This window comes from Excalfactoria chinensis, chromosome 22 (genome assembly GCF_039878825.1).
Source record: "Excalfactoria chinensis isolate bCotChi1 chromosome 22, bCotChi1.hap2, whole genome shotgun sequence".
NCBI lineage: Eukaryota > Metazoa > Chordata > Aves > Galliformes > Phasianidae > Excalfactoria > Excalfactoria chinensis.
In genome coordinates, this window is record NC_092846.1 from 3,021,065 (window position 1) to 3,033,049 (window position 11,985).

An 11,985-nucleotide genomic window follows, 5' to 3' on the forward strand; every position below is an offset into this window, starting at 1 on the left:
GCAGTGGCTGCTGAGCCCAGAGGTGCTGTGAGTGATGGCACAGTGCTGTGCCATTTCTGGGTACAGAATGCTCACCCCGTGTCACACTTTGCACCTCCACCGACCTTTATTGTACTGGTAAAACCCAATGAGGAATAAAGCCCCGTGGCAGCGCGTGGTGCAGGAGGGCTGTGCCATGCCCTGTTGGGTCTGTGCAGGGGTATGGGCTGCACGGCTGAGCTCAGGGCTTCTCCAAGTAGCGGTATTTCTTGCGCAGGACAGAGACCTGGTCCTTGAAGAGCACTGGGTCGAGGCGCAGCTGGGAGGACACGAGGGGCATGGAACCAAACCAGTCCACCAGCTGGTTGAGGCAGTCCTGCTGCTGGGAGAAATGCCGGGTGCTGCCTGCTGCTGTGCCCTTCACCTGGGTAGGAGGAGAATACAGGGTGAAGGGCTCTGCCCCAAGCCATGGGGGTCCCTGAGCCCCAGGATACCATCCTACTGGCTGAGATGCAGCTTCTTTCTGCTGCTTCCACTGTGTGACCTTGATGGGAGGCAGCTTGGTGACAGCAGCCACCAGCAGGTTCATCAGGATGTCCTCGCAGGCGGCCAGGCTGTCCACCAGCTCCCGCAGCCCCGCAGGGAGGTACTCCGTGAAGAGGCTGTGGTAATATCTATGGAGAATGAGGAGGGTAGGTCTCAGCCTCTCAGCCCCATGGGATCCTCCCCATCCACCCTGGTACCTGTGGTAGAAGGCGGCGGTGGTGAGGACGATGGAGAGCTTGTTGGTCCACCTGGAGGTGTAGCCCCAGCGCTTCTGCTCGGGGTCCCAGAAGTGGCTCCATGCAGAGAAGCCCACGATGCGCTCAGGGAAGCTGCGCCACACCACAAAGGCAAAATCCACCTGCAAAGGGCAGGGAATGGCATCACCTCAACCCACAGGGATCTGTGAGAGGCTGATGGCTGCCCCATTGCCTGTCCCTGAGCAATGGGATATGGGGACAGCACTCAATGCCAGCCCTGAAGTAACCACCGTGCATCCTGCCCGGATCCATGGGGCTGGGAAGTGCTCACCTCACTGGTGGAGAGGCTGGTGTGCTCATCCAGGCTGAGCACTGCATCCGTCCCAATGGCTGCATATGGGAAGAAGCGGTCGCTGAGCTGTAGCAGAAGTGGGAGTTCAATATGGGATGTGCCATGGGGTGCATACCCTTAACTCCCTGCATCCTGCTCTGTGTACCTTCGTCCTGCCCTGGATGATGGTGAGAGGCACAGCAGTCTGTGGCCACGTCCCTCTTGGTGGCAGTGGCTTCTCACAGCTCCACAGCACCAGGATCTGTGGGAGGGGGGCAAAGGCACAGTGGAGGGGCATTCCCTGGAGTCTGTCATCAGTGTTTGCAGGGCAGCTGGGGCTGAACCCTCCTGGTCCCACAGTGGGACCGGCTCCAGCTCGGCTCTCCACTTAGGGCTGCACCTCTTCCATCCAAAAACATTCCATCAGGATTTGGGCCGCCCCCAGAATGAAACCATGGGTGGTCCCATTGCTGCAAGCAGGGGATGTTGAAGATGACACGAGCACAGCCACACTGCCAACCCCCCCCTCCCACCTCAATCCCAGCCCCATTCTTCCCTACCTGCGCACAGTACTGGGACCTGGAGACGGCCTGGATGAGCTTGAGGGTGGGCTGGGAGAGGGAGCCCAGTGGGGGGGCAGCCCGGAGCAGTGCTGTGAACTTGTCAGAAGGGCTGGAGCCTGCAGTGTGGGGGGAAAGGCAAAGTGTGGGTGCAGGCATCGGGCACACAGAGCACACTGCTGCAGTGTGGGCTCCTACCATGCTGCAGGTAGTAGAAAGGGAAGTCCCCGATGTGCGTGGAGAAGTCAGGCAGTGCCAGCAGCCCCCCAGGCAGTGCGTTCCAGAGGAAACGGGAGCGTGAGCGGTGCAGGAGCAGCCGATCCCGGATGATCTGTGTGGGGATGTCAGCACCCTGAGGTGGCCCTGGTAAGCTGGGGGAGCTCTATGGGACCGGGCTCACCTCCAGCGTGGTGTGCACAATCTTGTCGACGGAGGAGAAATACGCATCCCACAGGAACTGGGTCTGCTGTTGGAACGCCAACACACGCTCCGGGCGGATGCAGCGGATGGCAGAGGGGATCTGCAGGATGGGAAGGATGGGGTTCTCATCTCATACACACCCATTCCCCTCCGGGTCAGCCCTTGATGCTGAGTGTGGAGCAGCAGCACAGTACCTGCAGGAGGAGTCGCTCACTGCCCACCACGGCCGCTTTGCCCCAGTCGATGACCTCAGAGAAGGGCAGCTCCCAGCCGTCGCTCAGCAGCACTGGGATGCAGGCAGCCTGCACAGGACCCCATGAACACAGGGAAACCAGGGATGGTCCCTCATGCCCTTGCAGCCCCCTGGTACCTGCAGTGCCTCCAGGAAGCGGAAGGAGCCCAGTCGCCGGCCACGGGGTACGATGCAGAAGGTGGAGTTGTGAAGCAGCTCCTGGTAGTCAAACCTGGCAGGGGAAGGGGAGTTACGTGTGAACTCAGCACCATCTGCTCCCCAGCACTGAGGCACAGTCAGCACCCAAATCCCTGAGCCCCAAACTGCGCTGAGTCCTGGCACCACTTTGGGGGGAGCTGTGGGCAGTGCATGCCCCTGGCTATGAAAGCCCCTTCTGTGTGGCTGCAGGGAGAGGCATTCACAGAGCCCTGCGACCACACCGGAAAATCCAATATTGACATATGGGTGGGACAGACCCTGTCTGTTCCTGCACATAGAGAGGATGGGTCCTGGATGGGATGGGGAGGGACTGTGAGGCCAAAGCCATGTGGGATATGTGCTGACCCCAAGGGGAAGGTCCCCTGGATCCAGCTGTGATGAAGACACGGGGTCAGTGCCAGCCACCTCCAGGCTGGGGAGCTGATGGGGTGGCTGTGAGGTAAGGATGAGCCCCCCTGTGTGTTCTGCAGCATCCCTGCAGGAAACCAGCCCAGTGCTGAGGCGTCAGCAACACAAACCTTTAGGAACAAAACTCACCTCCAGGGAACCCATCCAATCAAAAACTCCATGGGCACACTCTGCCTCGGCCGTATATCAGGGCCATCCCACCGCCACCTGCCCTACGGGAACGTGATGCGTCCCCGATGGCTGAGCATCCTTCCCTCGCAGGCGGCCGTGGCCGGGAGCCTGGCGCCGGCCGGGCTGCGGAGCCGACACCTCCCGATGCAAACACTCCGCTCCTGACGCACTGTGGTTTCCGGGCAATCGAGCCGGCAGGGCTTCCTTGTTTTGTTAGGGCCGGGCCGGGTGCCCACCGTGCTCCCTCCCCATGGCCCCTATGAGGCTCCGGCCGGGCTCGGTGCCATGGGGGACCCGCGGCTGCTGTAGGGGGGCAGGACCGTGGCATGGCCACAACTGCCCTTTATCCGGCACAGAACCAGTTTGTTAAGGAGTGAGGAGGGCAATGCAGCCCTGAACAAAGCTGGCTTCTTCTCCTGTGGTTCAGTGGCGTGGCTGTTACCTGCGTCCCCAAGCAAACAGGGACAACTCCAAACCTCTGAGTGTCCTGTCCCTGGTGTCCTGTCCCCACTGCCCCCCTGCCACTGTCCCACCTGGGGACATCTGCTGGGGCAGGAGAGCACACATCCTTGGGTGGGTGTGATGGAGATGCCCATGTTTGTGCCCAGGTGTCCAACAGGGACAAGCGGGACAAGACACATGGTCACACAGGAGGACACAGCCATGTGCCACGTGTTCACCATCAATCTGCTGCCTAAGGCTGTCCTGGGTGAGGTATAAATCCCTGTGTATCACAAACAGCATTAGGGGATTACCTGGGCCGGGTGAGAGGGGGATTTCCCACCCCATGGTGCAGGACTGACCTTGGGCCCCATCCCACTGGCCCACCACACAATCCCACTGCCCTGTCACCAAGAAGGCCCCACCACGAGGACTGATCCTCCTGAGCCGCCCTGAAGCCCTGACTAATCCAAGTGCCTGCAGCCCCAGCTCCACTTTTACCTCCCGGCACCTCCTAAGATACTTTGAGGATGGTGTCCTATATTTCCCATCAGTTCTCATGTGGTCATGAGCTGTTCCAAAGCTGCAGGCAGGGAGCCCATACTGTGATGTTCACAGCAGGATGCCCAAGGACCCGTTGGTTTTATGGGACTTGGAGCTGAGCTGGGCTGGGGGGGGAAGTTTCAGGCCCATCTCCAAAATAAACATTTATATTAGGGGAGGACAGCAAAGGGGAGAACAGCAAAGGGGAGAAGAAAAGCATCATTCATCAGGGTTAGGAAAAAGAGTAATCACATTAGGAGCAGCAGTGGTAACTGCAGATCAGAGCTGCTCTCACCAGATTGCTCCAACTTTAATACAGAACGGGACATCCTCAAAGCACCTCTCTTGGATGGAAATGAAACCAGGAGAGCCCCAGAATGTCTCCATTCCCTGTGCAACCTATGGAGCCTCTCCCCCCACCTGACCCCAACCCCATCCCACTCACTTTTCATAGTCCACGTTGTCCTGGTCGCAGCGCGTGTCCTTGTGCCTCTCCCAGTCCTTGCCGTGCCTACAGGTGGTGAGTGACACGATGTCCCTCCCGTTGTGGATGTGGTGCAGAGCATTCCTGGTGCCGGAGCCGATCCCGGTCAGGTAGCGTTTCCCTTTGAACACCAGCAAATACTTCTTTTTGGGGGGCACCGAGTTGTGGTGCAGCCACCCGCTCTGCCCACCCCTCTGTGGGTGCTCCCTGGGGAAGAGTGGGATGGAGACATCAAAACCAGGCCTAAAGTTCTTGCTATGGAAGCTGGCCTTGGCCAGCATGGCATGGCCAATGTCAAAACCCAGCTCCTCGGTGTAGTTGGGCCACGTGCCCGCATACAGGTTGAAGATGAGGTGGTTGCGGCCACCATTCCACAGTGGGAAGGAGCGGATCCTCTGCTCCAAATTGTGGACGTAATGAGCAGAGAGGGGGTCACGGTCCAACGTGTCGATGCTCAGCACAAAGAGACAAGCTTCCTCGGGGCGCGGGGTGTAGTAACGCGAGCTCTCGATGGAGTTGAGGATCTTGCTGTAGCTCTCCGACATGGGCTCGCCGTGCTCCCGCGGGTATGTGAACACCTTGAAGCCATTCTGACAGCGGGAGGCATCGAAGCAGCTCTCCATACGGCACCGGCTGCCCTGGGATGCACTCAGCTGTGCTGCCCGCTGGGCTCGGGGTGAGGGCTGAGCTGTGTCCCCGCTGCCCTGCAGCTCCTGGAGCTCTGCAAAGCTGTGCAGGAGGGTACGGTCTGCCCAGCGGGGCCAACTCCTACGGGCTGCGACGTTCCTCCTGGGAAAGAAAGCGAAACGGCGCAGCTGCTCCCTTCCAAAGAAGAAAAGCAGAAGCCAAGAAGTGAGGAAAGTCAGGAAAATGTATTTCTTCCTGGTCTGCATAGGTTCAGGAGCTTCTCATCAGGCTCGGACGGGTACTGGGGTCCGATGGAAAGAACGGCCTCCCCGACCCCAGGTGGAGAGGCTCCTGGTGCTCACTGCCCCGCAGTGTGGGGAAGGGGGATCCCGCGATCCTCCCTCCGTGGGTGTCCCTCTGCCACCCCTCCAGCGCAGCGTTCCCTTCACTCCCAGGCTCTGTGAGGCGACGGTCACATTTCCCTCTGCCGTCTGGCGCAGCTTCAAATCCCTGGGGAGGGAGCGAGGTCGCATGATCGCTTCCCTTCCAACCGGGTCAATCCCGACGGGACTCCCCCCGCAGCCTCCGGGAGACAACCCCGGCTCACCGTCCGTCCCCCCCCCCCGTACCTCGGCTTCTCCTCCGCTGTCCCGACGCCGGTACACGCTCTCGGTCGGTGCTGCCCTCGGGGTCCGGCCGTGTTGCAGCCCCGGCTCCGCATCCCTGGCGCTGCCGCACGGCGAGGGGCCCGCGCTGCCCTAACACCGCCGCGGGACGGCTGTGGGGCGGTCCTCGCACTCCATCAGCCCCGCTCCCCGGGGGGGATCCCACCGCGCTCCGCCGCTCATTGCTCCGGGGACACCCCCTGCTTCCCAGCGCCGTGCGGTGCCTCCTGGGGGTGTCACTACTGCACCCCCTGGGCTGCTGAAACCCCGAGTCAAGCTGCGTGTCCCCCCTCGCGCTGTCTGTCCCCCCCACGGGCTCTGTCCCTCTCTCCCCCCGTGTCCCTTCACTTGCTCCTGTTCCCCCCCCCCCCGAGCTGTCACTCCCCCCGCTGTCACCCCCTCGCCGCATCTGTCACTCCGACACCCGCTCCCCCCCGCGCCACCGAGTCCCCGCCCCCTCTCTCCCATTGGCTGTCCGAGCCCATGTGGGCGTGGCCCGCGGCACCAAAAAGGCGCGCCCCGGAGGCATCGCGGTGCGTCCACGTGGCCGTGGGGGTTCTCCCCTCCTAATGGGGGGCTCTGCGGGGGTCCCGAGGCTCTCCCCGCGTGTATCCGTGCCTTCACCCATCCCCGCAGCGCTCCCATCGCCCCGTCCCACGTGGAAGTAGGGCACCCTCGTCCCGCCTACCGGAGGTGAGCCCCGTGGCACGGCGGGCAGGCCGGGGCTCGCCGCCCCCCACCCCTCCCGGCAGCCCCGGCGCTGGAACCGAGCTGTGGGTGTAACAACGCGACCGGCCTCTGCCTGCGGGGACGCGGGGTGGGGTGCGGAGAGGTTGGCATGCAACAGGAATGGCACCGCCACAGCCCTGCCAGGCCCACACCTGTCTCAGTTACCCCGGGGTGGAGCAAGGCGTGGGCTGCGTGCACAGGAGATTGTCAGGGATTGTTATTATTACTATGATGATGTTTTTCTTCTTTGGCGATTTGCCCGGCCCAAGGGACAGCTCGGCCCCGTGGGAACTTAATCCCCCGCCGCTGGGGATTATCGGGGACGCGGGGCTGCGAAAGCGGTTTAAATGAAAGAAGGGGAACGTGGGGACGAGGATGTTGGGGGAGGGCGTGGGGGGCAGGCGGAGCCCAGCAGCACCACGGGGCTTTGGGGGGGCTGTGATTTGAGCTGGGGACCGACTTCCGCACTGGGAGGTGCGGTCGCAGTGGTGACACGGGGAAGTGCGGTGTCGGTGCTCGGTGGGCGCTGCGCGGCGCGACCCCGCGTGGCGGTGACTGCGAGCGGCGCTGGGGGCCCTCGGGGTGATGAGTGCGAGGGGTGGGGGGTGGGGGGGTGAAGCTGGGGGGGTACAGCGTGTAACTGGGAGCTGGATGAGCTGCGTGTTGGAGGAGCGCTGGGAGCTGCGGAGTAGACGGAGCAGGGAGCGCTGGGGACTGCGAGGAGGGGTTATGAGGGGGGAAGTGGGGGGGTTTACTTGCGTATGGGAGGGGCGGTGAACGCTGTAGTGCTGCGGGAGATGCTGGGAGCTGTAGTCCGATTACCCGGTGCGTTCTGGGAGCTGAAGTCCTCAGCCAAGGATATGTCGGGAGCTGTAGTTCTCCGTAGTGCGGTGCAGAACCCTTTCCCCCCCATCTCCCCCCCTCCCCGTAGTCCTCGGGGCCGTCCTCGGGGATTTGGGGACGGGGGAAGGAGGAGGAGTGGGGGACGGATGCTGATTGCGTCGCTCTGCCTAGGGGCTCGGCTGCGGTGCCATGGGGGGGGAACAGTCGCTGGCAATGCCGCCGGAGAAGGGACCCCACCGCGTGGGTTGCGCGGACGTCATGGTGGGCCACACGCAGCAGGTATGGGATCGGGGCGGCTGCTGGGTATTGGCAGGGCTGAGTACCTGAGGACATCTTGCGGCCGTTGCTGTGATGGACCAGAGCGCACCACGTCCCCTCTGTCCTCTAGGGGCTCTTCTTCCGCCTTTTCTACCCCTGTGTGCCCCGGGACGGGGCCGAGCGGCCGCTGTGGATCCCACGCTACGAGTACTGCAGCGGACTGGCTGATTTCAGAGGCTACAGCCGGCGGTGGTGTGCTCCACTGCTCAGCATCTCCATCGGTGAGGGGTGGCTGTACCATCATGTCCACACGGGTGTTCCCATGTCCTCCACGCCTGCTGCCTTAATCAGAGGTTCAGGCTGTGATTACCAATTTCCCATACGCTGCCCATCTCGATTTTTCTTGGGGTGTTGTTTTGTCCCCCACAGGCTCCTGCAGAGTGCCGCTGAGCTGGAAGGCACCTTTCAAACCCTGCAGCAATGGGTACCCGTTGATCATCTTCTCCCATGGCTTGGGGGCCTTTCGGTAGGGAGGGCTGGGGTTGGGATAGGAACTCCAGTGCTATGGGTTCCTTGTAGCCCCTCACCGACCCATCAGTGCTCAAGATAGAGCCCTGACCTCATCCCTTCACAGCACTGTGTACTCATCCATCTGCATGCAGATGGCGTCCTGGGGCTTTGTGGTGGCTGCGCTGGAGCACAGGTTGGTGCCACTGTCCCTGCAGCCTCAAGAGGATCTCCCCTCTTCAAATACATGGCAGGATGGGGGTCAGACAGAGGGCTGCTTTGCCACGTTCCCCCTTTCTTCCTTGCTGCTGCAGGGACAGTTCTGCTGCCATGACCTATTTCTGCACAGCAGAGGCCATCCGGGAGCAGTGGATCCCCCACCAACATGTGCCACAGGGCCAGAAGGAGTTTTATTTTCGGAACAATCAGGTATGGGAGGAATGGGGGGGAGGGTTGGGGTGGGCAAACCAGGGTGTGGATCACATCCCTTATCCTAGGGGATCTACTCTTCCCAAACCCGTACTGCATTGATGCTGAAGCTGAGCTTTCTCCTTGTAAACTGAGAAAAACCCACCCCACTCCATTTCTCTCCATTTCCTGGGTTCTGAGGGCCCTGCTGGTGATCTCCAGTTCCTGTCTCTCTGGGATCACCATGCACAGCTGCTTGCTGATAGCAGGAGGGCTTCCTGCTGAGCGAGGTTCCCCACTGCTCATTAACTTCCTCATTTAAAAGGGAAGCACGGAGCTGAAATCTGTGGCTGGAAGCCTTTCTAGGACACGCAGAGCTTGGAGGTGCTTTTGGCAGTCCTAAATCTGAGCCTGTTATTTGTTATGCGTGCTCAGAACTGGGATGTGAGATGAAGGCAGAGCCTCGGTCTGAAGTGCAGCATCTCCTGGCAGCACTGCTGTCTGTGGCTCAGAAAGGAAAGTGTGTGGGGGCTTTGGGTTATCTCCAGTGGTCTGCGGTATCAGATTAAGAGAGTTAATAATAATAACAAAGAAAGCATTGCAATAAATTTACTGCATCCCTGTGGGAGCCGCTGCGGTGCAGCCTCCTGTTTGCTTTTATGCTTGTGATAATGCAGGGAAATGAGCTGTGTCTGAGTGCTGGGGGCTCAGAGAGCAGCTCTTCTGGGGAGATATGGGGGAGAAGCAGCACCCTTGCAGACCCCCACAGGGTGGTTTGGCTCAGCTAATGGGGCAGTTTGCACTGCAGGTTCATCACAGAGCAAATGAGTGTGCACGAGCGCTTCAGCTCTTCCGGGACATCAGCAGTGGTAAATCCATCCCCAACATCCTTCCTCAGGGCTTTGATCTCTCTGTGCTGAAGGTACCTGGGGCTGCAGGGCTGGTCTGGGTGCTCCTGGCTGGAAGGGTCAGGTCATTTTGTGTGGGGAAAAATAGGAATATGCCTTTACTGTGGTGCACGTCTTTCTTGCAGGACAGCATTGACCTGGCTAAAGCAGCTGTCATGGGCCATTCATTTGGTGGGGTGACAGCTGTGCTGGCCTTAGTGAAGGAACCTGGGTTCAGGTGGGTGACTCTCGGGTGCTGCCCAGGGCTGGGAAGGCCACAGAGGGGCTATGGACACATGTGCCCATCCCACCAGGTGTGCTGTAGCTCTCGATGCATGGATGTTCCCCCTGGAGAACGTGCTGTACCCTGAGGTGCCCAAGCCTGTGCTCTTCATCAACACCGAGAAGTTCCAGACCCCTGAAAGTGTGGCCAAAATGAAGAGGCTGAGCTCCAGGAACAGCCAGACAAAGATCATAACCATCCTGTGAGTCCAGGGCTGGGGCAGGTGCCTGGTCAGGTGTAGGAGGCCCTTACCCATGCTCCTTTCCCTTCCCCAGGGGATCTGTGCATCAGAGCCAGACCGACTTTGCCTTTCTCACTGGGAAACTCATCAACCGTGTCTTCAACGCGAGGGGCACCCTTGACCCCTACAAGTGCCTGGACATCACCAGCCAAGCAGCTCTGGCCTTCCTGCAGAGGCACCTTGGTATGGAACAGGTGGAGTTAGATGGGGCTTGGGATGGCACAAGGTTGGTTCGGTGATCCCCGTTCCATATGGCTGTGAGCCACCTGGCTGCCATCTTCTGGGCACAAGTGGCAGTGCCCAGAGGACATTGGGGAGTGTTGGTTGGGAAGTCCTTGGGAAAGCTGCTGGCTTGGTCTCTTCCTTGCATCTGCAAAGTAGAGATGTGCAATGGCTGCTCCTCTTATGCGTGAAACTGGGGTGATTATTACTGTAGTAACCCTGAAACCATCTCTGCCCCATGCAGATGTGAGAGAGGAGTTTGCTCGATGGGACCGTCTCCTTGAAGGCATTGGGGACTCCGTCATTCCAGAAGCACCTTTCTGCCATTCCAACCTGTAGCTTGTTGGGATCCAGCTGCTGGGATTCAGCTGCCCTAAAATGTTTGGGGTCTGCCTCCAGAGGGCTGGAGGACCCCTGGGAGAGTGAGGCCTGCAGACTGTGCTTGCAAGATGTGGATGTGATGCCCACCATGCATCCAGGAAGCCCTCCCTGCCTGAGAGCCTGTGGTGGCTGCTGGAGACTGCAGAGCTCAGGGAATAAAACCCCTGGGGTCACAGACCTGAGCTTGCCTTGGTGACAGTGCCCTGCTTGCATGCATGGGGGGCACTGGGCCCTGCATGCCCTGCAGCAGTGGGTTTGCTGCAGGTTGGGGTGGGGGGGTGGGGTTCAAGCAATGATCCAGCACAAGGAAAGACGTAATGAGGGCTCTGAGCATGGAGGTGGTAAAATCTGATCAGGGTGCTGACTGCAAATGGGCAGCGGGGCTGGGATGCAGGCACAGGACACACTGCTCAGCAGCTGCTGCATCGAATGGTGTCCATCTGCTCCTCCTTTGTCCCTGCTGCTCCTGCTGGGCGTGCACGTGGTGAGGGCAGTGTCAGCCCAGTGCCACAGCTCCTGCACTGCAGGGAGAAGCCATGAGCATGGCTTGTGGCACTGCACGCAGCTGGGATCCCTCAGGTGCCCTGGCTCTGGGTGTTGGGAGCTGTTCCTCATCTGGTGACAGCAAACCTGGGGGGGAAGGGAAGGGAGTTGGGAGGGAGCAGCATCCTTCCTCTGTCCTTCATCTGTGTCACTGCGATAGCCAAATGCTCTCCTCCCTGTCTCCTTTTAATTGAGGAGGTAAGGATGCTCTGCGGGGGGAGACACGACAGCAGAGGGCTCATCTTCATGCAGAGCAAGGGCTGGTGTGGACAAAGCTGCGAGACCTCAATTCTTTTGGGGGTTCCAGATGCATATTTGTGAACTGATCTATGCCCTCATGCTGGGGAGTGTACTGGAGCATGATGCAGCGCTGGGACCAAGGTACTGAGGCTGGAGAGGGGACAGTTGAGGTCATTGCCTGTCGAGCCCATGTGGGAACGCACCTCTGTGTCTTACCTAACAGTGAGAGACAGTGACTGGTGCAGAAATCAAGTCCCATCTTCCTCCCAGAATTAGCACTGCTGTGATGTGCTGTGACATTGCAGGGAGTGGCCCAGCTCCTCGTGGCTGAGGGAGGCTATAAATTCTGCAGGAGCCTTATGTAAAGGCTTAGGGAGGGGGGGGGATGGCTGTGGTTGGAGGGCTACTGCAACATGTTAACCCTTCGGTGTGCTGAAAGCTGCTCATTTCCACCTCCAGTTCCAGCCCTAGGCTCAGTGCTTCTTCCAAACCCAGCCCTGATTTCCCCCCCTCCTGCATCCTCCATCCCAGTCCCCATGGCATGCTCCAGCAGGCACAGAAGCTGTGACACGAATCCCTGGGTGTAGCACATGGTGGTGATGCTCACTCTGTTCCTGGGT

At 60.1% G+C, this 11,985-nt stretch overlaps 2 protein-coding genes across 8 annotated transcripts; one reads left to right on the forward strand and one right to left on the reverse strand.

The window, feature by feature from the left end:
• Positions 1-84: 84 nt before the first annotated feature.
• EXTL1 (exostosin like glycosyltransferase 1) lies at positions 85-6,154 on the reverse strand. Of its 4 annotated transcripts, none has more exons than XM_072355374.1 (12): positions 5,788-6,154; positions 4,493-5,668; positions 2,404-2,497; positions 2,228-2,335; positions 2,014-2,133; positions 1,812-1,944; positions 1,614-1,732; positions 1,220-1,315; positions 1,054-1,140; positions 723-883; positions 482-653; positions 85-403 (listed from the first exon to the last, which is right to left on the reverse strand). In XM_072355374.1, the coding sequence occupies exons 2-12, from the start codon at positions 5,422-5,424 to the stop codon at positions 221-223; spliced, it is 2,205 nt and encodes a 734-aa protein (XP_072211475.1). In that variant the 5' UTR covers positions 5,425-5,668; positions 5,788-6,154; the 3' UTR covers positions 85-220. The 4 variants fall into 4 exon arrangements, with proteins under 4 accessions (XP_072211475.1, XP_072211473.1, XP_072211472.1 ...); XM_072355372.1 differs by having other exon boundaries at positions 165-403; positions 482-641; XM_072355373.1 differs by having other exon boundaries at positions 283-403; positions 474-653.
• A 151-nt stretch (positions 6,155-6,305) lies between these two features.
• On the forward strand, positions 6,306-10,812 carry PAFAH2 (platelet activating factor acetylhydrolase 2). 4 transcript variants are annotated; one of them, XM_072355601.1, is made up of 11 exons: positions 6,306-6,516; positions 7,567-7,674; positions 7,784-7,934; positions 8,083-8,179; positions 8,288-8,356; positions 8,475-8,589; positions 9,377-9,490; positions 9,602-9,693; positions 9,770-9,940; positions 10,014-10,162; positions 10,446-10,812. In XM_072355601.1, the coding sequence occupies exons 2-11, from the start codon at positions 7,585-7,587 to the stop codon at positions 10,538-10,540; spliced, it is 1,143 nt and encodes a 380-aa protein (XP_072211702.1). In that variant the 5' UTR covers positions 6,306-6,516; positions 7,567-7,584; the 3' UTR covers positions 10,541-10,812. The 4 variants fall into 4 exon arrangements, with proteins under 4 accessions (XP_072211702.1, XP_072211705.1, XP_072211704.1 ...); XM_072355603.1 differs by lacking the exon at positions 6,306-6,516 and adding an exon at positions 7,017-7,071; XM_072355602.1 differs by lacking the exon at positions 6,306-6,516 and adding an exon at positions 7,018-7,026.
• The last annotated feature ends 1,173 nt before the right edge of the window (positions 10,813-11,985 follow it).